We start from the raw sequence: 24,527 nt of genomic DNA on the forward strand, positions 1-24,527 counted from the left end.
TCAGTTTCTTGTAGCAGTGTCTGTAGGTGACTGCTTTTGGCTCCTCGGCCATGTTGACCTTTATTGTTCACACAGTTCTGTTTGTTCTTAAACTATAAATGTAAAACACACCACTTCCTGTGTTCACCTATTTGTCTGAGAATGAGACAGACAGAAAGTGTGAGAAACAGCGAGGAAGTGTGTGTGTGTGTGTGTGTGTGTGTGTGTGTGTCTAACAGCGCAACAGGAGTGACCTTCACAGCTGCTCGTATAACACAGGCACACACACATGCTGACACAATTCAGACTTTTTCTGTCGTTTCACTTCCTCCCAGACACACACACATATATTGTGGCATGCTGGAGTGTGTGTGTGTGTGTGTGTGTTCACAGTGTCTGCAGGTGGGAGGAGTTCAAAAAACTGTGTGTGTAAATTCTTGCCAGAGTGTGCGTGTGCTGAGTGTCGGAGAAAGTGTGCTGAGTGAGTGTGTGGGCGAGTACATCTGTGATCTGTCCATGTGTGTGTGTGTGTGCGTGTGTTTCAGGTGTCCTGCTGTTTTTTCCAACAACGTGAAGAAGAGATTTTTAAACTCTTTCTCACCTTGTTTTGCTCACACCATGTGAAAGACTCTTTTTAGTGTGTTAGCGTGTTTCTACACTTCCTTCCTCCTTTTAGTGGCTGACAACTTCCTTCCTCCCCCACTTCCTTCCTGCTTATTTCCTTCCTTCCTTCCTTCCTTTTTTAATTTCTCTCCTTTTCTTCCTCCTTATTGTTTTTTTTTCTTTTACAGCTTCCCTTTGTGCTTCCTTCCTGCCTCTTCCTTCCCCCTGTGTTTCTCTCCTGTTTTAATCTTTTTACATTTTTCTTCCTCATTTCCTTTTTCAGTGACTTCAGTGACGTATCCGTTTGTTTTTAGCCGTGGACCGAAGCTCCACAGGTCTTTCTGTTGGTCAGTGGTCCACAAAAGTTCCCCACCCTTTGCCAGGCACAGTTTTCCCTAAAGGCCCAGACTCACTGAAATGACTTCGGAGAGCTAGTTAGGAAGATGGATACCCCCAGCTGCATCGCCTGACATCACCGTGTCTCGGCCAAAAAGTTGCTCATGAACACACCGCAAAGACTACAGCCAACGGCCACCTAGCACATATGTCCTGTGCCTCCATGTGAGGAAATAACTCTCCACACTAGCAGATGATGGTCGTCTGTAATCGTCTTCCAATCAGGGAAACCGTAAGATCATCCTGACGCTAGTTAGCCAGTTAGCACATGAACAACACAATCCAGTGCCCGTGAGCGACAACACAAACCATCACAAAATGTTGGGGTTGGGTTGAAAAATGGGCCCTATATGGGATTGTCCACAGGTTCTACATTGGCCCCATACTGAATGCCCACATGGTTGATTTTACCCAAGTGGGCTCCAGATAAGATCTCCATGTTGGGCCCAAACCCACTTGGTACCCAGGTAGCCCTAGCATAACCCATGTATAGTCCATTTGGGTAAACCCATCCATGTGGTCAGCTGGCATGGGGCCATTACTGAACCCATGGACAATCCCATATAGGGCCCATTTAAGCCCATTTACCACCCACATGAGCCCCACATGCCAATGTTTTCTAGAAAGAATTCAATGGCTAAAGACAAATAATCTTACCGTATGTAATGTATGTATGTAAGTGCTATAACATCGGCTGTCCATAGGAACTCCACACCAGTCTCTTACAACTGAAGAAGCCTCTTGGATTAGAGGTGAAACGTCTTCAAGAAACACAAGCAAGTCCAGTTGCCTACAATATAGCACTTATGATTACAATGACCTGGATGACTGAGAATCTTCACCAACATCTTGCCTTATGTCGCAAGTTTGTTTTGGTCTCACTCCCTCCTGACTTTAGCTCTTTGTTTACATTCCTCACTTCTACTTATCTTCCTGTGCGCTGAACTGAACTGCCAATCAGAGTGATTTTATTTACTGACGGGCCATCTCGGATGCCGATTCAACTCGCTGAATCGGACGAAAAAGGCGACAAGGGCTGACTAGTGCCAACAGTGCGGGACACACCTCAAATACTAGGGTGACAGATGCTTACAGACAGCCTGACATTGACCAACAGCTGACCGTTGGCTTGGTGTGTCAGGGCCCTTACAAACAGGCATGACTCCTGACTTTCACTTTAGATGACTGCACTTAAAATAAAGACACCCACACACACCACAATTTTGCCATTTTCCCTTTCATAACTCATGAACCAGTTGTCGTAGGAAGGCATCATTGGACGCGTGATGAGTGTTTGTCAGGTTCTGTGTGCGTGAATGTACGAACATGTTGATGCATGCCCAGATGTGGTTGCAGCTACTGAGATTTTGCACCTGTTATTCAACTGATTCCTTAATTCCCTTTTGTCCTTGTTTCTACTTCCTTTTCTCCTTCCATCTTTCAGCGGCTCATCTTGTTTTATTATTCTTTTATGTCTTTCCTCTTTGCTATCTTACCCTTGTTCCATCTCATTTCCTTGCCTTCCTCTGTCTCTTCATTTCTCACCCTTTCCTTCCCTCTGTCCACTTTTAGCTCTTCATGTTTCTTACTTTTTTTATACTTCCCTTTTCACCCTCTTTGCTGCCCGTCTCCTTCCTTCATTCTTTCATCTCATTTCCTTCCCTCTTTCATTTTTTACTTTCTAACAACAATGGTTCAGTGGCAGTCATTTTACCTTCTTTTGTTCTTTTGATTGCCCCTTCTTCCTCCTTTCCTTTAATGTGTCACCATATCAGTTCCTTTCTTCAACACATTGTATACTTCCTTTTTCACCTTCCTCTTTATACAGATGTGTGAAATGCATGCGCAGTTATCACTCTTTTGTTGACCCTGTTATTGTTGTTGCAATGGAAATATGTGCTTACTTTTAATGACTCCTCCTGGTGTTTATCTATTGTGTAAATGGTGTATTGTGTATATTGTGTCTGTGTCTCTGTCTACGGTGGCAAACCAGTTTCCTCTTTGGGGATTAATAAAGTTCAACCTATCTCACCCGTGCAAAAAAAAAATCACCCATGAATCCATCATGTGAAACAGCTTTACCATAAATACACATGCATACATTTCACATAAACATATTTCCCTCCGTATTTTCTACGGACAGTTTAATCGCAGATACACCACAAATCAGAAATGTGGTTTTATTCCAACTGGAACACGTGCCGGGGTCCAGCTCCTCTCTGCTCGTTAGCATGTAAATCTATGCTAATTAATGCAGAGCAGAATATTCCAGAATGTTTTAATGTGTCACCTCAGAGTGGAGGAGTTGACGTGTTAATGAAGAGACGACACACACACACACACACACAGCAGTGCAGAGTTAGCTGTTAACCGCTAATGAACAGTGTTGTGTCAAACTCTCCTTTCCAAACTGACAGTTAGAGGAGTCACACACACACATTTACACACACACACACACACACACAGAGCAAAAAAAGGAAAGCGGTGTAATATGAGATGTCATATTGTGTAAAGGTGAAAGAACAACACTGCCAGAGAAAACACAGTTAATTTTTATTAGTAATCCCCTACAACAGACGGGGGGAGTTTGGTTTGTGTTGACAGAAAGTGTTGTGTAGATGTGTTTTGTGGTTTCACTCTTTTAACCTTTACAGTCTGAAGAAAAGAAAATGGTCTTAGTCTTGCTCCACCCTTCTGCTCAGCGCTGCGGGGAGGAATAAATACTCAGAAGAGCCTTGCTTTCTGTCTGTGCTTGGTTTTACTTCCTCATTGCCTCTTTCTCTTTTCACATCTTTTCTACCCTGAGAAACCCACTGCATTCTTCTTCTTTTTTTGTCTCTTTGCAGTTGTCTTTGTCTTTAATCAGCTTCTGTTTAGTTCAGACACAGACTCGATCCTTCATACCTGGACAGCACGGGTCTGCGTGTTTTTCTGCTCTGCTTTATTTAGGCAGAGAACACCAGCTAACAGGATACCACTGGAGAGAGCGGTGAATGTGTGAGTGCTGTTCATTTTGTGTGCTTAATTGCATTTGAAGTTTGGGTTTCCATGGCGACAGAGAGCTGGGAAAGCAGTTAGGAGGATTTGGCTAAATTTTAAAAGACATTTCTCTCCCCGCTCACTGCTGTGACCCAGCCACCATGTAAGTGTTTGAGTGTGTGAAATCCATCCAGTGATGAATCTGAGGCCATCAGTCTCATGTTGTGATTGTCAGCTTTCCACTGAGACACACACACACACACACTCACTTGCCAGCACTCTGGAGAATAGCCTCAGTCACCAGTTTATGGAGAGTATTTCGTGACCAGCGTGGTCTCACTCACAGGGTGTCAAAAATGGTACTTTCTCAGTCCATCCCTTCTAAACACAAACATGGATATCATAAGATCAGAGCTAACCAAGCTAAAATGTTATTTATTCAAATGGCGATTAACCAATTTATCAAGTTGCAGTGGGGTGACATGCATATAGGATGTGCGTGATTTTCATTCTTCTATATAATTTTCAAGTTGAACTGGATTAAACATTACATTGGGAATAAAGATAAGATGTGGTTCTTAACTCTAAACTTTGTTTTTAAAGAAAATTGGGGGTACAGAATTTCTTCTTCAATGCGAGTTTGATGTAAAAAAAAAAACTCCCTCTTTAGTATCCAATAGTTGCACGCAGGTTTTATTCTGTTGCACACTTTGGCATCTCAACCAACTCCAATGTAAAGCCATCCATGTCGCTATTAGGATCTGTATCCACATAAGCCCCGTTTCCACTGAGCAGTAAGGTATAGTACAGTTCCGTTTTCACCCTGGAAAAATTGTGGATGGTACCAATGGAACTGTTCCGTACTGTCCCCATGTTTGGTCCCCCCTCCGTTGGGGTACCTAGCACACAGATCTGGTACTAAAAGGTGGAGCTGTGAACACTGCAGTCCGTTGATTGGTCAATAGCAGACGATCACTCTGCTCAGGGCTGAGTTGTGGCTGGTTTTGAAGCTCAGTTTTATGAGTAGACTATAACTATAAAATGAAAGGATGTTTTGCTGCCTCTTGCAGCAGCTGGAGTCGGAGAAAAAAAAACTGAATTCACTGGACCGACTGCCAGCGACTTTTAAGGTGGAACATTAACTTGAATGAATCAATAAATTAATGCATGAGCTGATGACGTTCCATCAGTACACCTTAAATATACTATATGACAACTTTGACCATTGCATTAGTTTTTATATGACATACACTTTTAGTCATGAGCAGATCGTCAACAGATGTCATAAAAGAGTGAGAAAGTCTGATTAGGGCTGGTGGTGATAAGCTCAGCATTTTGAGCCAGCAGGCCAGTGTTCATGTAAAACTAAAAATCAGAGTTGAGTTATTTGGTTATTTTATCAGTCTAGTCTGTTGAGTAGAGAATGCCAACCCCATGTGTGAAGATCAACACGTAAAAGCCTGACACCAGGGAATTCTGCCCAAGCGTCAAAATATGAGTAGGGATAAGATCATGTTGCAGTGACACAGAATATCTTTTAAACAGATGGTGATCTCAACAGCATCTCCAACTATCTGTTTATGTCTGTTGTCACTTTATTTTCTCGGTCAAACTGCATCTCAGTATCTTCACTGTTGACCTGTCTGTATGTATTCTTGTCCATCTGTCTGCCTACAGCACAGTCCATCAACAAGTCATCCCGTCCAACAGCTAAATTAGGTTGTTTTCCACCTGTGTGGTAAAGATCTGCGTTTAGGCAACTAAAAGTACCTGGTTAAGCTTCAGTAAAACCTCCTTCACAGTTAAAAGAATGATAATTATGCAGCATGATTAGCATGATTATGACACAGGTGTGCCCTGGGCTGGTCACAGTAATCAGCATCTTGATATGCCACACCTGTCAGGTGGAGGGAGTATTTTGACAATGGTGTGTTCAAAAAATAACGAATAAATTTGTGCACAAAATCTGAGAAAAATAAGCCTTTTGTGTGTCTCAAAAAAGTCTTAGATCTTTTACTTCAACTAATGAAAACAGGCAGCACGATGATCCATGGTTAGCATTGTTGCCCTTCAAAGAAGAGCCCCTCTGTGCAGTTTGCATGTTGTACTCCAGCTTCCTCCTGCAATCCAAAGACATGCAGGTTCATTGGTGACTCTAAATTGCCCGTAGGTGTGAATGTAAGTGTGAATTGTTGTCTGTCTCTATGTGTCAGCCCTGTGATAGTCTGGTGACCTGCCTCTCACCCAGTGTCAGCTGGGATAGGCTCGCGTGCCCCCGCAACCCCTAACAGGATAAGTGGTTACGGATATAAATGAATGAATACTGAGAAACAGTGTGTCAGTGTACCTTTTTTGGGTGCCGAGGTCACACACTGATCTAACCATCCTAATCCCAAGATGTTACACTCGTGATGAGGACATTCTCTGTGTGTCTTTATTTTTTCACCTGTCTCACTTAGAGTCAGATAACAGTCACACAGAAGTTGAATCATTTCCTTCTAATGCTGAGAATCACTTGTTCACACTTGTTTCGTCAAAATAAATGAGGCAGCAGCGACGTCTCGTAATATGTGTGTGACTCATGAAGATGCAGTGTGTTTGCTCATCTTACCTGAGACTCTTTATCAGGTGCTATGGGGCCCCGTCACATCCAATTAAAACTCCACGGAGACTCGTTGCAATTTAAAAAGGGATCCAAACTGGACTGACTGACAGGAAATATTTGCCACTCAAGCTTTATTGATTTTGTACCAACATCTAGTTGCCTCCGTACATGTAGTGTGACTCATAGGATGAATAATAATGATGTTCAACACATTATTGATGTTCCAAGTTTCCAAGTAGCTGATGAAAGAATCCATTCACTTTGATAAGTAGTTCATACCAGAAAAGCAAATTACAAATACTGTTAATGTGTGTGTGTTTATGCTTGTGTGTGTGTGCAGTATGTCGATGTTTAAGTCCTATGTTTTTGTGTAAATGTATGTTTGTGCGTTTAGTCCATTGTCCGTCACATAACAAAGCCAGATGCAACACGGTTGCTTAGTTTCTGCCACTGAATAAAAATGAAAAAAAAATAATAAAATAAAATAAATTGAAAAAACAGTAGATGAGTTTTGACTCGCTTTCATTTGTCACCTTTTTCTCTACATTTACAGTTAACTGATGATCTCCTATGTTATTGTTATTGAGTACAGTTCAATGGTAGATGGTCTTTTCCACTTTTGGTGAGGTCGCTTGTTTTCTGTTCTTGTGCTGTCCTGGGTGGGCGGGGCACGACTCGTCCTCTGCTGTCTGGGCGAGGCTGACTTCGATGCCCGCACAGTCACGAGAAGATCACTCACCTTTGACCTTTTCTGGGAGAAAGAGACAGAGAGGAGAGAAAGGAGAGTGAACTTTGTGAAGTCAGCAGACTGTAGAGGGGTGTGTGTGTGTGTGTGTGTGTGTGTGGGAGGTATTTTAAATGAGAGTAAAACTAGAGACTAAAGCTGCAGGCTTCTCGTCTAGAAAGTCACACACAGACACAGATTTTTTCTCTTTGGTGTGGGTGGAGTGCTACCTGCCGACCTGCTGAGCAGATGGATGGGGGAGAGCGCGAGTGTGTGTCTGTGCGTGTGTGTGTGTGTGTGTGTGTGTGTGTGAGAGAGAGAGACTGGGAAAGAGGCGGCTGGTCGGCAGATGCTTTGTCTGTTTCTGCTTTCTAACACTTTTCAGACTGACCAACAAGTCTGAGTAAAGTTTATTAACGATGGAACTTTTGAGCGAGATTCAAGCTTTTGTCAATCTGTAAGTCAAAATGTGACCTCAGACGCTCAGTTTTTTTAAAGAGCAACTAAATCCCAGACTTTTGGCTGAAAAGCCTCCCTGGTACGTGAAAATGGGCAGGGCTGGGAGGGGGGCTATGGCACGCCTAGTCACTCTATCACGCCACCTCCAGATCCACAGCCTCCTCCCCCATCAATATGGACATATGTTACACACATCGTTAGCGCGGTAACATTCTTCACAATGCAATCATTCAGTTCATTTTATTCAAACAATGAACATCAAAGAAGACTGTAATTCATTGAGATTTACTAGCACAGTAAACAAGAGAGATGGAAAGAAAAAAAAACAAAAACGGGACCTCTAAAGCGATCATAAAGTCTTATTGGTTGGTGGTGCATATTGTTTTAAGAGGATAAAGAGTGGTGTAGTGTCAGTATGCTGGCTGCTGTAATTCTGTGCCATTAAACAACCGTAGTAACTGTCTCTCTATTTCTCTTGTCTCACACAGACATCCCTTCCAAATATATGCTGGTAGGGTTCAATGATTGAAGCAAATAAAATGCCCGTGCTATTGACTGAAGATTTATATTTTTCGACTGACTGACTGACTGACTGAATGACCACTGCTGGCCGCAGTCTTCACAGTCGGAAACACTGAATTTACAGAGGGTGTGGCAACAGGGAAAAGATGGAGGAGGGTAGTTGGTAATGAAAGCTGACCAACTGGTCCCAGATCAGCCAATAACAAAATTCAACTGCCTTTCAACCTGTAGAGGGCAGTCACTATGCATTTTTTTCAGACCCTGTTACTGTTAGTAAACAGTATGATGTTTTTTGGTGGGCGGGGCTTAGCTGGAGGCAAAACAATTCTCCACAGACATTAGCTAGTGCTAGCTAGCGCGTTCTGTTGGCTTATTTTAGACAATGCAGAAAGATGATGAGAGCGGTGCATTCAGAAATACTTATCCCAAGTATCGGAGCGCACTCTGGCACAAGCTGGACCTTTTGTAAATTCGGAGCGCTATCCAATCTTACAAAGGAGGATGGCACTTGAACAGTTTCCTCCAGTTTGTTTTGCTACTGAAGCTAACGTTAGCTAATGCGCTAAAAAGTTAATCTGAATACCTCCCCAATTTCTGATGAGGTGGACATGATAACACTTAACACAGTGGCAGCTGCAATGGGATAAAATTTAAGTTTTGAGCCATGACTCCTTCTATTCTGGCTCCCAAGAACACAACAAGACGACATTTTAAGACTCCTATGTAGCCTACAGCCCTGTGGTGGAGAGTCGTGTTTTGCGTCCAGCTAACAATTGTGGTAGATATGGAGAAGGAGTTGTGACATCGGCCCTAAAAGGGTCTATAACATAATTTGTAGAACTGACATACTTTGCACTCCAATGTCAAGCTCTGGACCTATTGGTTTTCAACTTAGAAAAATTGCTGTGGGGATTTAGTTACTCTTAAAGCAGCTTTCTTGTGAATTCAACAAACAGTTAAGTGTGTGTCTCTGCTGAAGTACACAGTCCAAGAGTGCAGAAAGCCTCTGGGTATCCTGAGTATTTCTGGCCAAGTATGATTTTACAAGCCTTTTTCTACATGTGAGGAATAAAGAGAGGATTATCTATTTCTCACTCAAATAAAGTTTCACATTTCCTCTCACTTGCTCTAGTATCTGCACTCGCTTTACCAGAACCTATTCTGCTCTTACAAATCGGCCCAAGCATGCTATTGAATCTTTACTTGTAATTAATTTTACTTAAAATTTTGTTTTCTGTCAAACTACCTGCTATGAACATCAACAGAACCATTTTACACTGTGCTTTGTGTTTATTTATTTATTTTTGTTACAATATACGGATTCAACAGCTTTTTAATGACAGTTTGATTTATCCCTGTACATGTGTGAGTTGAAGAGGCAAAATGTGAAGCTCTAAACTGCAGTTTAAATTTAAAATGCAATCCTTTTTTTTAAATAAAAAGGTCCAAGTTACAAATACCCATAATCATTGTGTAAGCCTCCCCGCTAGACTACTTGTGTATTTAACAGTTAATTGACTGAATGCCATGTGTGTATTATAACCATTTTGGTTGCGTATGCATTGTGTACCTGTGTGTGGCTGGTCCCAGATGTAGCTGTTGAGGATTTCCCCAAGGGTGTAGAAAACACAAATCACCGCGGTCATTGCGCTGAAGAAGACGACTCGAGCCAGCGGAGTGATGCGCTCCAGCACCGGGTACACCCACACCCCTGTCACCTGGTGCACCCAACACGTCCTGGGCAGGCAGGGACACAGAAAGTTGACATGCATTCAGAGTACATTTTGGACATGGTTTATGTGACATCAGTTAGTGGTCAAGACACCTAGGCTGAAATTACGTTAAACTCTACCACACCAGACTAATTTAAACCAGACTTCAACTAGATAAAGCCTAAACTAGCCTCGCAAAGATAAATTGGACCTGTGAGTGAATAAACCTGAACTGAACCCAACACAAAAAATAAACCAAAATCACATCCAACTAAACTATAAGGTAAGTAAATAAACCTCAGCTTTGGTTTTAGCACCTCAACTCCTCCTGAACTAAACAAAGTAGAACTTAATGTAGATAAAATACCAACAAATAAATCAGTCTAAAGAACACTAATCTACACATTAATTATCCTATATTACAAAATGTACTTGCCACTTTGCTACTTACTTAACCATGACCTGGATGAACAGTGTATGTGGTGTTTATTGAGTGTTGGAAATAAGAAACATTCAGTACCAGAGGATGTATCCCACGCCAAAGCAGCACACGGCTGCCAGACCCCACGACCTGCTGGGGTACCGATGGTGGGTGGTCCGCATCTCGATGATGATGAAGGGCAGAACAGTGGTGTGCTAGGAGAGGAGAGCAGAGACAAAAGGATAGATAATAAACATAATGTTGCATTTCTGAAAAAGGGAAAAACCACAAACTGAACTTTTTGGATGCATCTCAACCTTTTACTTTCAGCTCCAATGGTTACTGGATCTCAGCTTGTTTTCTCTTAATGATTCATTCACCTCTATATAAGGCGTGTGTGTGTATGTGTTCAGACACCTGTGTAATCCACCTAAACACATAAACACATTTAATGGAGGTCATGGCATGTGCTGCTATTTTCTGTGAAGCCCAAACACACATGAGAATTGTGCTTAATCGGTGTTGCTGTGACTCACCATCAGACGGCAGTAAACAAACACACACAGCAGTGGAGATAACACACACACACCAGTATGTATACCCTCAACCCTCAGCCAATGTTCCCTGCATGCTTTCGACAGCTGTCTTGTTTTCAATTTAACATCGGGAATCACAGTACGTCTCGCCTGCTTTGGTGCATTTCTCAGATCGGAAGTGAAACTTGTTCAACCTCCACTTCATCTAATCGCTTGTGCACATCATAAAAGGAATTTCTCGCTCTTTTTAATAAATTGCAAATGCCTTGGCACATTTATGCAAATGATTCTGCACAACTGTCAACTGCATCCTGTGAGACTTTTTTTGTTTTTTTGTGTCCAGAATTGATTAATTGCTCTCAGGTGAATCTTGACTTTCACTAATGAGGGGGAATACATAGACTGATATATACTGACTTCACGTGAACTACTGTCTTTGTCCACTAGGGGGCACTCAAATACAAAATACAGGCACACATCAACACAGACAAACACACACACACACACACACACACACAACCGGCATGATCGTCTCAGCAGAGTTGAGACCTCTTACCTCATTTGCACTCTCAGGAGCACAGCTGTAGGTGTGTGTGTGTGTGTGTGTGTGTGTGTGTGTGTGTGTGTGTGTGCGTGTGCATGTGTGTCAGACTGTTCACCCTGGGCGAAGTCAGACTGCTAAGCTCTTTTGTCTCCAGCCGTCGAGCCGCCCGGCCTCGTTATGTTACGGTGAGAAAAACAACCACTGGGATTCTTCCATCTGTTAATTGTTCCCAGACTGATGGTTAGAAAGGATGATGAAGTGTTTGGTTTGATGAAGTTGGGCTGTTTAAGGTGGAAATGCTGCAGTGTTGAAGGGAAACCTCAGTATTTTTCAACCTGCACCCTATTTTCCCATGCTGTTGTGTCTCAGTCACTAATGGGAACAACAGTTTTTTTAAATTGGTCCAGTACTGAGCGAAAACCAGGCTGCATATAACCACTCGGGTCAATAGAGCACTGTCAATGTACGTGCATTAAACATGCTTGGTTTTGCCACTGACAGGCTCATATTGTTTCTCTGCGGACAAAATGTTCTCCTTTACCTTTCGCTTGACCGGATCTGTTTGTCCTGAAAATTAAATTGCAGTCTGTTTTGCTGCTGTCGGCTGCTGGCTGCTAGCTCTTGCTCAGTACTGGACCAATTTTAAAAAATGTTGTTCCCATTAGTCACATAGACACAAAAACATGGGAAAATAGGGTCCAGGTTGTAGAATATAGACATGTCTCTTCACGGCAGGTTTTGGTCTTTATCCAGAGTTGATCCTATCTTTTAAGTAGACTCAAACACTGAGCAGTTATTTCCTTCAGATTTGAAATTGTCCACTTAGGCCTAGCATTAAAGCACCCAGGGCTGCATGTCTTCAGCAATGTTTTATTGTCATCACATTACACATATGTACTAGTGCACAGTAGCTTGTATTGTGTCATTACAGAACGTTTGCCTACAGTAGCAGAGTGTCGCTGTGAAATTGCAGCACTGACAGTTTCCAAAAATGAGACAATTACTGAACCTTTGTTTTATGTTGCCTTCACTCTCAACAGTCTCCAACAGCATCAGAAACTTGACCAATCAGAGCTCTTGTTGTCTCTGTAGCCTCAACTGTAGTTTAACTCCTGAGGACATGCCGGTCATCTGCAAAAAAGATATGGGGCCCATACACGTGCCATGCCTTTAACCGCCTGGAAAACATGAAGTCGGGCGCTGGATGCTACTCTGGTGCCAACTTTCAAGAGCACAAAGGCAGGTTGCATCTGTGGTTGCTAAGCAAACTAAGCACTAATCATCTTCAAGGCATTGTTCTGTAGTGTGTATTAGGCCTAAAATATTGCCCGTGGGACAGATCAAAAGCTCTGGGTAGCCCAGCACTAAAATGATCAACTCCTTCTCCATATCTACCACAGACTGATATTTAAGGAAGAAGGGAAAGATCTCTGCCAGCTGTGGTTGGTTGTTCCTCGTCACACGACATGCGGTACATGCTGCTTCATTCCAAAAGTTGTACTCTGTTTATCTAGGGGCAGCTGTCATGCCCTGAAAATCAGGCACTTATGTGTTGCGACACGGTCGCTCCTGCATTTTAGTGCACCTTCTGCACGTCCACATTGAAAACAATGGATTTGAGAGCACAAAAAACGCAGCACGTGTACGGCCCTATGGCAGCCATATGCATAAGCTCCCAAACTACACCTTGACCCCTTAATGTGCACCTATGAATCCACTTTATGAGGCACCGAGGACAAAAAAAAAAGGCTTGGAATAGCAACTACTCCGGTTACAATGTATTTCAAGCTTGGGTTGAAATCTTTCAGGTCAATATAAACATTAAGCCACTTCAAGTCGATGCATTCTCTACTGTGTAAAACTGCTCCTCTTCCTTGGCCCTTGCAAGCCTTTTTAAAATGTCCAATCAATTCCATTAGCCACAGGTGGACTTCAATCAAGGTCCAGACACATGTCAAGGATAATTAAAGCAAACATGATGCACCTGATAAAAATTCAGAGGCACCAACAAAGGGTAAGAATACTTCTTGAAGTTTGTCACTGTCATTATGAGTTGAGTGTAGATCTGTGAGGGAAAAATGGCAAATTTATCCATAAAAATTTTAATTTACCTCACAATAAAGTGTTTGGAAAGTGAAGGGGTCTCAGTGTATATTTAATACATTGTAATAATGTAGTAGTTTCCTCTGATGTTAATGATGTCTTTTATATTTTAGGTGAGGCGAGACAGGGCATCTCCTCTATAAGGGGAGCCTGGGTATCATTTTAAGGCTCAAAACAACTTACTTTCTGGAGTAAAAAGAATTTCTACATTGTTTTACAGTGAAAGTTTTGGGTTCTGTGGTGAGTTTCAGTGCCTCATGTTGATCTAAATTCTTGACAAGACTATAAATCTGAAGGGAAACTGAATATTCATGTATTTTGACATCACTGTCACCCCGTTTAAAGACATTCTGTGACAGTTCTCAGTGGATTTAACAGGAAAATCAAACTTGTGTGTATCTGATACAGAGGAGTCCTTTGTATACTGTACACCAAAGGAGGCAGTCACTGTGTCACAACCTTTCTTTGACCAATCGGCATCTCTGGTTTCCCTCTGAGGATTTAAAAGGTCAGCCAGAAGATGCCAAGTATGTGCAAACTAACAAGAGTAACAGCATCTCAGAGGAGGACAGAATAGCTCTCTCTCTTGGGGTCTTAAATTCTAGGTTTCCCTCCCATCATTATACTGTACACACACACACACACACACACACACACACACACACACACACACACAAACGTCCTGATGCTGCACTTTTACCCAGTGAGCCTCAGTGGAATTCCAGTCTCTCGGTCGTGTTTAAGTTTAGTCTCTGTTGAGAGGACTCGCGGCTCGTAAATAATACTCTCTTTATTCTCGCTGTCCCTCTCTCTCTATTTTTGTTTCTAGGTCTGTCTCTCTGTTGTTCTCCCTCTCTCTCCCTCTCTCTCTCTCTCTGTCTGTCTCCCCCCCGAGGGTTGCGGTTTTGCTCGAGCAGCCAGCTTTCTGCCTCTGTGGAAAATCCCCCCTCTTCGGCAAACAGCGGTGGTTCGATCCTGTGGTCTGGGGCTAAAAATGGGACAAACCATTTCACGCAGAGATACACAGCTGGGGGTGGGTGGGGTCACATGGCTGAGGGCAGGTTTCGCTGGGTCAAATATCCTCCAGTTTCGACGAACAACCGAAGTGGATGCATCGGAAATAGGTTTACTCTTGGACGGTTTTAAGAAGCACACAATGTGACCTGAAAGTTGAAGCTACACCAAAATCAAATGGAATGACATTGCTTTTGAAACTTTGTCCCCACATCACTACCTGCTGTTATGTTGCTTTTGAGCAAGGCACCTAAGTTAAACTTCAACCAAAGCTTTATTGCATAAACCCACCCTACAGCCTATTGGTGCTAGTCTGCTAGACCTGCAAACTCTAGTGAGCTGAAACAGGACCGAACTTCGCTTTGCAACGCATCACTTTTAGTGAGAGCCAAACAAAGCAACACTGCAGAGATTCTTGTTGGCATATTATGTTAATACAGTTGATTTTTCCAACAGTGTTCATAGTGTGTGTCAAAACAGCTTCTTCTGCTCAAAATTTGCTTCAGACTTTGAGATCTATTACATATGCTGACTGTCTGTGGTAGCAACTGCAATTATAAAAGGTAGACTGCTGACTAACTGTAGCCCCAGTTTGTGCTTCTCACACATAGCTGCTGGTTGCTTTACCATTAGCATTAGCATTAGCATTAGCAAGACCAACAAACGCTGGTGGGAAAATGACAAGGGTCCACCAATAACTGTGCTTGCCAAGTTTGTCCTAGGTGGCACAAGCCAAGAAAAAGTCAGGAATGTACAGAGACAAGGAACAAAGGAGAGAGACTGAAATTTTTAACAAAAACAACTAGAATTACTAAAGAGCTCTGACTCTAGAAGAAATGCTCCTTTCTGGTGTTTGGATAAGGAGGTCTGTGGTCAGCAATGTTTTTCTAACTTGGAAATCAACAATCCAACATTTTGCTTAATTTATGCAACACCTGGTCAGATGTGCACAGGTGTGAAGGGATTCTTTGCTGTTTTTCTGTGATTTATATTATTGTAAACTGAATATCTTTGGGTTTTTGCAGCCCAGACGCCAGAAGAAAATGTTGCCATTGTAGCTACCTGTCAGTGATTTTTTAATTGGCTTTATAGGCTTCAAATGTGGGTGTCTCATACGGATCTATCGACGGAGTCCATTGTATTTTTAGAGAGACATTGCTGCTTTTCCTGCTGAGATAGTGCTCCCAAAACTGCGTATTTTAAGCCAAAATATATTTTCCTAACCATAACCAAGTGGTTTTTGTGACACAAACCTCACCAAACATTGCCCACAGTACTGTTGAAACGCAAGGTTTCAATGTATTCACTAATAGAGTCGCAATGTAACCTACTTGTGGTTTGCATAAACGTACGTTGCCAACATTTTTTCTGGTGATCAGGTTGGTTTTGGACTGTTAGTAAGACAAAATGAGACATTTGATGACATCACCTAGGATCAGGGGATGATGTGGTGTATGTTTTACAACATTTTCTGGCATTCTACAGATGAAACAAAAAACAAAATACATAATCAACAGATTAGCCGATGATTGACCTTGTCCATTTTGAAAGTCCAGCTTATTTTCCCCATTTAGTTTATTTAAATTTAGATTCCCCAGCTGTATGATAATATCTGTTTTTGCTTGCTCCAGCACTTCTCTAAAGCTTACATTGAGTAACATTCCAGCCCATGACACCTTATTTTCATAGCTGCACCATAACATCAAATGGGAATATTCTATTAAGTCAGACTGACAGTTTTGGTATCTTTGGAAACGTTTGTATCCTCAGTAGAATTTAAACTTCTGTGGCTTTTGAAAAAACGTTTGGCTTCATCACACAAGATTATAAAGATGAATCCACTAGTGGGTGCTTCGGAGTTTAAGAGGCCAGAGAGCAGCAGCTGATGCGGAGCTTGTTGCACCGATAAAGGTTTTTAAACTGAACTCCACTTGAACCCTGAAAACCAAATGAAAGTCTCCTGTTGACATTTTTCTCAACAGTTTTCGAACTTAAGAAGCTTATCATGTCACAGAGGGACAATCCTGTTCCACTTTCTTTCAACAAAACACACTCCGAGAAACTGTGTCTGTATTTGAGCCCCGCAGCACCAGTGTGCACTCCTGCCATTTAATGTCAGCGTTAAGCAAAGAGCGGCAGGCTGTTGATGATGCTCCAATATTATAACATTATATTTGTTTGTACAGGAGATTCACTGATGACAATTATACCAAGATTTCTTCTCTTTAATTCTAAAACACTGATGTTGTTGCCTTTTTATTACAGATGTTTAATGCTTATAAACCTGTCCTTCTGTTTTTGCTGCAACACTTAATCTGCCCTTTAAGGGTTGATTAGAGTTTAAGTGATAAATCAGCAGATATTAGATTACTGCAGACACAGTAAATCATTCTCTGTGGTAGTTGTGTGAAAGGAACTGCACTGGAAAGCCAAAAATATGTTTAAAGTACATTTGAAACTGTGTCTCAATTAAAAAGTCTGTCCACCAGATGGGAATGCAAAGCTTATTTTTAACTGTAAAATGTCTACTGCAGTAAGAATATTTAATAATATATCAGAATATTTTTAACTAAACTAATTCAAGGGATCATCTTAAAAGATGTTTGCTTAAGGTAAGTGTTTATGTACAAAAATGACAGCGGTACAGCAGTTTTGGATTTGGTAAACTCTCAAACATTGATCGGTATTAGGCTTAAAAATGTCATTGTCTGTCAGGCTGTACTTGCCCTGCAACTATTATGGAGAATTTCAACATTGTAGGTATATGACTGGTCCAATTTTAAAAGGACAGTTTATTCCAAAATCAAAAACGCATACTTTTCCTCTTACCTGTAGTGCGAGTGTTGGAGACATCAGCCATAGAGATGTCTGCATTCTCTCCAATATAATGGAACTAGATGGCACTCAGCTTGTGGCGCTCCAAGTGCCAAAAAATATATTTGAAAAACTTATAGAAATGTCTCTTTCCAGAAATCATGCCCCAGTTACTCAAGATAATCCACAGACATTGTTGTAAGCAGTTTCATGTAGGAACTATTTTCTTTTTACCAACCTACACCCACCAACAGTATCACTACACAGAAGGAAGTGTGCATCTACTCATGGGCGAGAGGCTCGTGCTCATGACAGCGCAAGATGTAAACAGTATTGGCGTCATCCTTGGCTGAGCTGCGACATTAGTTAGCTCAGTGGTGGCAGATGAGCTAGCAGTAGATGTACGCTGCACGATGCGCAATGATATGGTTGGAGGATGTAGTTTGTTAGAAAGAAAATAGTTCCTACATGAAACTGCTCACAACAAGGTCTGTGGATTGGGGTGAACTGTCCCTTTAAAGTTTCTATAATATAACAAAAACAAAAAACAGCCAAAAAACATTCCCAATTTAAACATCTCATCTCCAAAACAGCAGCAACTCTCAATAAATGACCTCAAAAATGTGTCAATGATCTCACTTGTTTATAGCAGACACGTCAACTTTTAGTTCAACAATTGACAACAGCTGATGTTACATTTAAAAAGCCTTTGGTATTTGTTTACTATTTGTTGTTTGGAGGATTAATAATGATTATTTTGCTGCTTCATTCTGTGTGAGTCACTAAATATCCACAAGGTAAAAAAAACACAGCAAATGAATCAGACACAAACACAGAGAGTGATAACAAAGCAAGCAGAGCACACGAGGGATGAAGGTTAATTGCAGATCCCAGGTTTGTCCATGTGTGTGTGTGTGTGCACGCGCACAGTGTGTGTGTGTGTGTGGACCCGACAGTGATTCACCAGATGTTAACAAACAGCTGATCCTCAGCCAGCAGAGCTTTTATAACTAAACTACAGAGGAAAGAAGAGTGTGTCCATGTGTGTGTGTGTCACAGGTCAATGGCATCAGTCTCAGTGTGAGACTAATCCTCTGTTGCTATGTGTTGCTGTGTGTGTGTCGGTTCATGTGTGGGTATGCCTTTATAAACTGCAAGGGTAAACAATAACACACACACACACACACACACACACATATACTGGTTTTGCTATACTTGTTAGGACTCTGTTTAGGTCACATTCACTAACCCAAAAAAACAGGTTATAGAACAGGTTTTGTTTTGGTTCGTTGTGTTCTCTTGGTAACCAACATTGGACAGAGGGGACCCCACCCCTGAATCACATAATTTAGTGGAGAAAGCAGTGCTCAGTTTTAAGCAGAGGCACCAACAATGAGCAAAATACGTCAAACCTTTCTGAACATCTTGCAGCTCATCACACAAAACATGTGAGAAAAGTCTTGCACTGAAACACCAGAGAGAAAGCGCTCTCAAGACGAGAGTTGGTGTAGGAAATAAGACAAAACTAAATTCTACGACATGAAATTATGTTTGTTTTCAGACTATTGTCTAATCTTTGGTCATGACATGCAGCCTGTAAAAGTATATTTCTTCATGTTTGGGATTCACTAACTAAAAGAAACATGTATGAATGAATATGAATACATCTAACACGAGCAAAGAGTGTCAAGGTAAGTTAAGTAAGGTAGTTAAGGTAAGTAAAGGAAAACACAAAGGTGACAATTAGAAATATAAAAATATATGGAACGTAATGCAATGTGACTCTATAATGCTTTCAGGATATTTATTCTCCTGTAGATCAGCTTTTCTCACTCACTCACTCTGCTGAGTCAACACATGTAGGCATGAGTTACTCTTCCCTCCTCTTTTATTAGGAGAAGTAACCTCTTCAAATGTGCATGTGGCACCTATATATATATATCAATTACACATTAATTCATTTTAATTAATTTACAAACCAATCAACCAAGAGACTTCACATGTTGCCATGTTCACAGAGAAAGAAAAGAAAACTTGGACAAGTAGAAACTGTATCAAGAATTTGTTGGTCATGTTTGCTGCGTGCACGTTTTTGAGTCATTTTAAAATCAGTAAACAAACCTTTCTCAAAGCGTTTTCATTTGTTAGTTAACAATTTTTGGTGCAAGCTATTTCACAGAATACTGTTTTAAACAAATTATGCTTTGAAAAAGTGATGGGGTCAAAATCAGCGTTTCTATTTCTCAACTGATTGCAATGAGTCGTTTTTATTTTCAAGGGTTTATGATCTTCAGTGGTGAAACAAGTTTTGTCTTAGAATTCCTCGAATTCTAAGATTTTTCTTAGAATTTTTCCTTGGTAAGATAAAAGTTATTCACAAAGCATCTTAGGCCTTAAGAGAGCTCCTAAGGTGAAAAACTGTTAAGAGGAGGGAGGAGGACTTTTAAGAAGCCTAAGAGTGTCTTAAACAGAGAAGATGGCGGAAAAACAGAGAGGAAGGACAGATATTCTCCGTATATTGAACAACAGTGATTTAATAAGACGCTACCGGCTTGATCGTGCAGGGAGAATGTTTGTGGTTGACCTCATCAGGGATGAGCTTACTTTTCCCACCCAGCGTAGTAACGCAATAATGCCCGCTTTGGATTGCAGCACGTACCAGGGCTTCTCACACTCATCGCTTGTGCGTAAAAGGAGAGGGAACGAGGCATTGATTTGTCAGGCAATGCGCTCCCAAGTCTGCCTCTTCCCTTGTGCCGTGATCCCGGGACCGAATTTCCCTCTTAAAAATCCTTTGTTCTCCTCCATGAGCTGTGCCAACAGCAGGCACTGCTCTTCTGTCCAGTTCGGCTTTCTCGTTCTTTTTTTCTCCATTTCATTCGTTGTTTTGGTCATTCTGCCAAATCAAACCGCTTTTACAAGGAGCAATCACAGTAATTGCTGACAGCTGAGTCTGCGTCCACCATTAATATCAAATAGATTAAAGGCGCTGTATGTAAGAATGTGGCCAAAACGGTTCCTGCACTCAAACTCAAAATACTGCTGCGAGTCGTGTCCGCCCCCCCCCCCCCTACAGATTCGAGGTTGCTGGACAGCGGCACGGTGGAGACGGATTTGTTTGCCCACGGGCGGCTGCCGTGGCAGGGCTGCGTCGCCGCGTCCTTGATCTTCGGTTTTCCAGTGGACCGTTTGAGCAAGTCCGGCTTCTCTGCTGCTGCCGGGATACAGCTGAGGAGGAGCCGGCTGCTAATGCTATGTACTGGGACACTGCTAATGCTGCTTGCCGTGCTGCTGTAGCTCAGTCGTAACTTTAACTGATGCTGAGACTCTACTGACTGCGTGACTAGTAGACGGCGGTGGGTGGCGCAACAGGCCAAAACACAAATTCAAAACATAAACATGATTTGCGGACCGTAAAATATTTTTTTAAATGCGAATATTCTGGCTGTACTATTGTTGTCGGTGAGATCAGTATGTTATATGAACATTATTCCTTAGTCTCTGTGACATATTAGGAGGATTTTATGACTATTTGCTTTAGATTTCTTACATATAGCTCCTTCAAGTAGTAAAATTACCAGCATGGCAAATAAACATAACAATAAGCAAATCAATATCATAATCGGCATGTGAATGAAGTACATTCAAACATTCTGAAGCTGTTTAACAATTAATTTAATTTTGCTGAGTTTCATTATCATGACGTAAAATTATTTTCACGATTACACATTTCTTAATACAGTCTAAGTTCTATGATCGGTTGATTTCACTGTCCATTCATTACTAGGAGCGCATTTTTTTTTCTTTTTTCCTTTTTGTAACAACCAATCACAGCTTTTAGAAGACTGTGTCATACCTAGCAACGGGGTCAACCACACCTCCTCAGTAGGATAAAAGTTTCTGTCCCCTCCTTGCTCAGAGTTGCTCTCAGAAACTTCCTGAATCACTCTTAAGCTAAGATCCCTTGCTAGGAATTTTTAGGCTAAGTTAGGAGCTCTCTGAGAGGACTCTGAGAATCTTTGTGAATACGGGCCCTGATATTTAGGCTGTAGTCACTGCTGGGTGCTCAGTAGAGTCATGTGTATTAGGCTTACATAAACTGAATTATTTTCATGGTGTAAAATAATTTCTTGTCATTAGGTATTGTAAAAGCTCAGGTTTGTCAAGTGTAGATTTGGCCTATTTTCATTGGTTAATACTTCCCTATATAATATAATTAAATGTGGAAGTAGACAACTTTTAACTAACTAACTAGCTAACCAACTCTATCTGCTTATTAACTCCTTGTTCACAACAGAATACAATAATTTCCCCACTATTGATTATAGAAAAAAAAAATGTTCTTTGTTTACGTTGTATGATGTGAGTTTAGATTGGTTCCTTCCAGGCACGAGAAGGGCTCGCTAACATTAGCACACTGACAGAAACAACAATCTATGGTCCGTTTCATAATCTAAACAAAGAATATGTTTTCTTGTGGTGTGCTTTCTAAAATGAGCAGTGGTGAAAGTTACTATATTCTGTTACAGTTAAGGATTCGAACAGACAGTGTTAGCTAGCTTGCACGTTAGCACGTTGATTAGCTGTCTTCTTCCACGTGGAATTATAGGTATTATATAGGGACATCTTAAGAAGTATTTAACCATGGAAAATAAGACAAATCCATTTTTGACAGAGATGAGTTTTTACAATTCCTTGTGACAAGGGACCTTGCGTGAATTATGTGTGCAACTTGTGGTGTTGAACCAAAACCGGCGATTTCTAATGGTAACAGTTTGTTGACAGTACTCTACTCTTCTTTCCAAGAGCAATTGGGAAATAAAACGTGGAACACACCACCTGTTATAGCTCAGACGGGATTATGTGATCATACCTCTGCCATCTCAAAGCATTGTTTTTTTTCCTTTTCAACCAAGCATGCTAGCAGTTAGCTTGCATTGCTCCATTATAATATTGTTAACTTTAACATGACCCGAGCTAGCTTACAGTGAACATCTGCTCCTTCTAAAGATGATTTATGATTTATGATGACTTATTAAGAGATACTTACACATTCGGCAAACATTTAACATAATTCAGTATTAACTGTAGCTCCATGTAAAGTGAATAAATTTGATGTTTCCCTGCTAATCCTGCACTCATCTGCGTTAACGTCGCAGTTTACACCTTATTTCAACTTATGATTTATTAAAACTGTTCTGAGCAAAACATGAAGCTGCAGTAATAGTAATATAAAGTAGTAGTGAAAGAATTAACTTTTGGCATTCGTTTTTAATGATATAAAGGAAGTACGGTAAATCAGTAACATATTCTCAGCTCTAATGACTAAATACAATACCTACTGTAGTTTGAGAATGAAGTCAGACAGGTAAAGACAGGGATATCATGTATTGCTGTTGAGTGACGGACCTGTCAGTCTAGGTGTCATCCTCTTCTGCAAATTATGATTTAAAACTATATTCGCTATGTCTCATGAAACTTATTTCTCATATCAATGGTACCTTTGGCAACAGGAACAATCCCTTTGTGTTCTGGTTACATGTTCAACACACAGTTGCTAAAGACAAAAAATTAGCTTGGACTGGTTGTTAGCCGTTACAGACATGGACAGTGCAACAGAGCTCTGCAAAGACATTTTAGAAAACGCTACATTAACATTAGTGAAATGTTTGCTAAAAAATAAATCAGTATTTGCTAAACTGAAGGCAAATTACTGTAGAAAAGAACCAGTGTTGGCGGTTAGCCATCAAGAGTAGCCACTGGGACTAACCACAGACAGTCTATGGGACTAACCAGCTTACTGCTACTTCCGCTATCTCACAGGAAGTTGTGCCCATAATCATTTCTACAGTAGTACCCTCAGGAATAAGGTGGATATATTGAGATTATAATTAACTGGAGACACTACATGTAGATCATAAACCCTTGAAAATAAAAATGACTCATTGCAATCACTTGAGAAATATAAACATTATAGTGCTTTTTATCCAAAAATCAGCTCCCCTGTTTGCTTGCATTCATTTACAGGCAAATCTTGCACTCTCCAACATGGCGTCTCTGTTGAAGCATCACTGCCAGGGGCTGACACAGTCAATGGGGTATCTAAATATATATGTCTATGGTTTATGTTTACTAGATTGATTATGGTGTTGTCTATGTATCACTTCTTTCTTTTTCACTCGTGATAACACTGTTTTGTGCATACAGGACAATATTACTAAATTACTGATGTAATGAATTCATAAGCATAATTATCTGTATTATAGAGAATATTAGTAACAGATCTTTGTAAAACCACTCGCTCACCTCTAATTATTGTACTGGCTTGACTGTTAAACAGATTCATTTAGATAATGCACTCTTTCTCTCCTCACTCTACATCACTCAACCCCTCCCTCCTCCGATGGGAATGGCGACATGGTTGCCGTGGCAGCCAGTATAGACAAACAACAGTGATACCATGGAATAGCGAAAAATATTTACAACCAGACTGGACTCGCGCACGCACTATGACTCTCCCATCCCACACACACACACGCGCGCGCGCACACGCACGCACGCACGCACACACACACACACACACACACACACACAGAGTGTTTCACAAAGGCATTCACACATGCACAAACTTCCTCACGTTTTCTGTCTCTCTCATTCTCTCTCTTACACACACACACACACACAAGGCCGTTGATGGTGTTCTGGTTGTTTTGGTCCTTGGCAACGCCACCATAGCAACCACTCAGCCATTACATCATCTTCTGGAGTATGAGAAGAGTCAAACAGACACACACTGCCTTTGTCTCTTTCAATTAAAGTAGTGTTGCGGGAATGATCATTTTTTAAACACACACACACACACTCCGCCGCTCGGTGCTCTGTGTTCTGGCAGAAGGAAGCTTCATGAGGAGGTTTTGCATATTACAGCCAAAGTCCTGGAACATTTTCTGATTATCTCAGAGGCTGATTTAAACACACACACACAGCCGACGGTGTTATCAGTCGGTCGACACGCAGTGCAGCGTGTCAGTCGCTGTCTAAACATTAGATTAAACCCACTTCCTCTTGATGGCAAATCAAAGCCAGCGATCCGCCGCTGACTCTATTCAAATTCAG

The 24,527-nt window shown here is 41.3% G+C and overlaps 1 protein-coding gene across 1 annotated transcript in view; it reads right to left on the bottom strand.

The window, feature by feature from the left end:
- Positions 1-6,665: 6,665 nt before the first annotated feature.
- Positions 6,666-24,527, bottom strand: part of aig1 (androgen-induced 1 (H. sapiens)) — a 34,221-nt gene continuing 16,359 nt past the window's right edge. Inside the window, exons 4-6 of the mRNA XM_033648172.2 lie at positions 10,500-10,615; positions 9,838-10,004; positions 6,666-7,313 (exon numbers count right to left, since the gene is read on the bottom strand). Of these exons, the coding sequence (XP_033504063.1) occupies positions 7,294-7,313; positions 9,838-10,004; positions 10,500-10,615 (303 nt within the window). The 3' untranslated portion in view covers positions 6,666-7,293. The remainder of the gene's footprint in view (positions 7,314-9,837; positions 10,005-10,499; positions 10,616-24,527) is intronic.

This window comes from Epinephelus lanceolatus, chromosome 13, assembly GCF_041903045.1.
Source record: "Epinephelus lanceolatus isolate andai-2023 chromosome 13, ASM4190304v1, whole genome shotgun sequence".
Classification (NCBI taxonomy): domain Eukaryota; kingdom Metazoa; phylum Chordata; class Actinopteri; order Perciformes; family Serranidae; genus Epinephelus; species Epinephelus lanceolatus.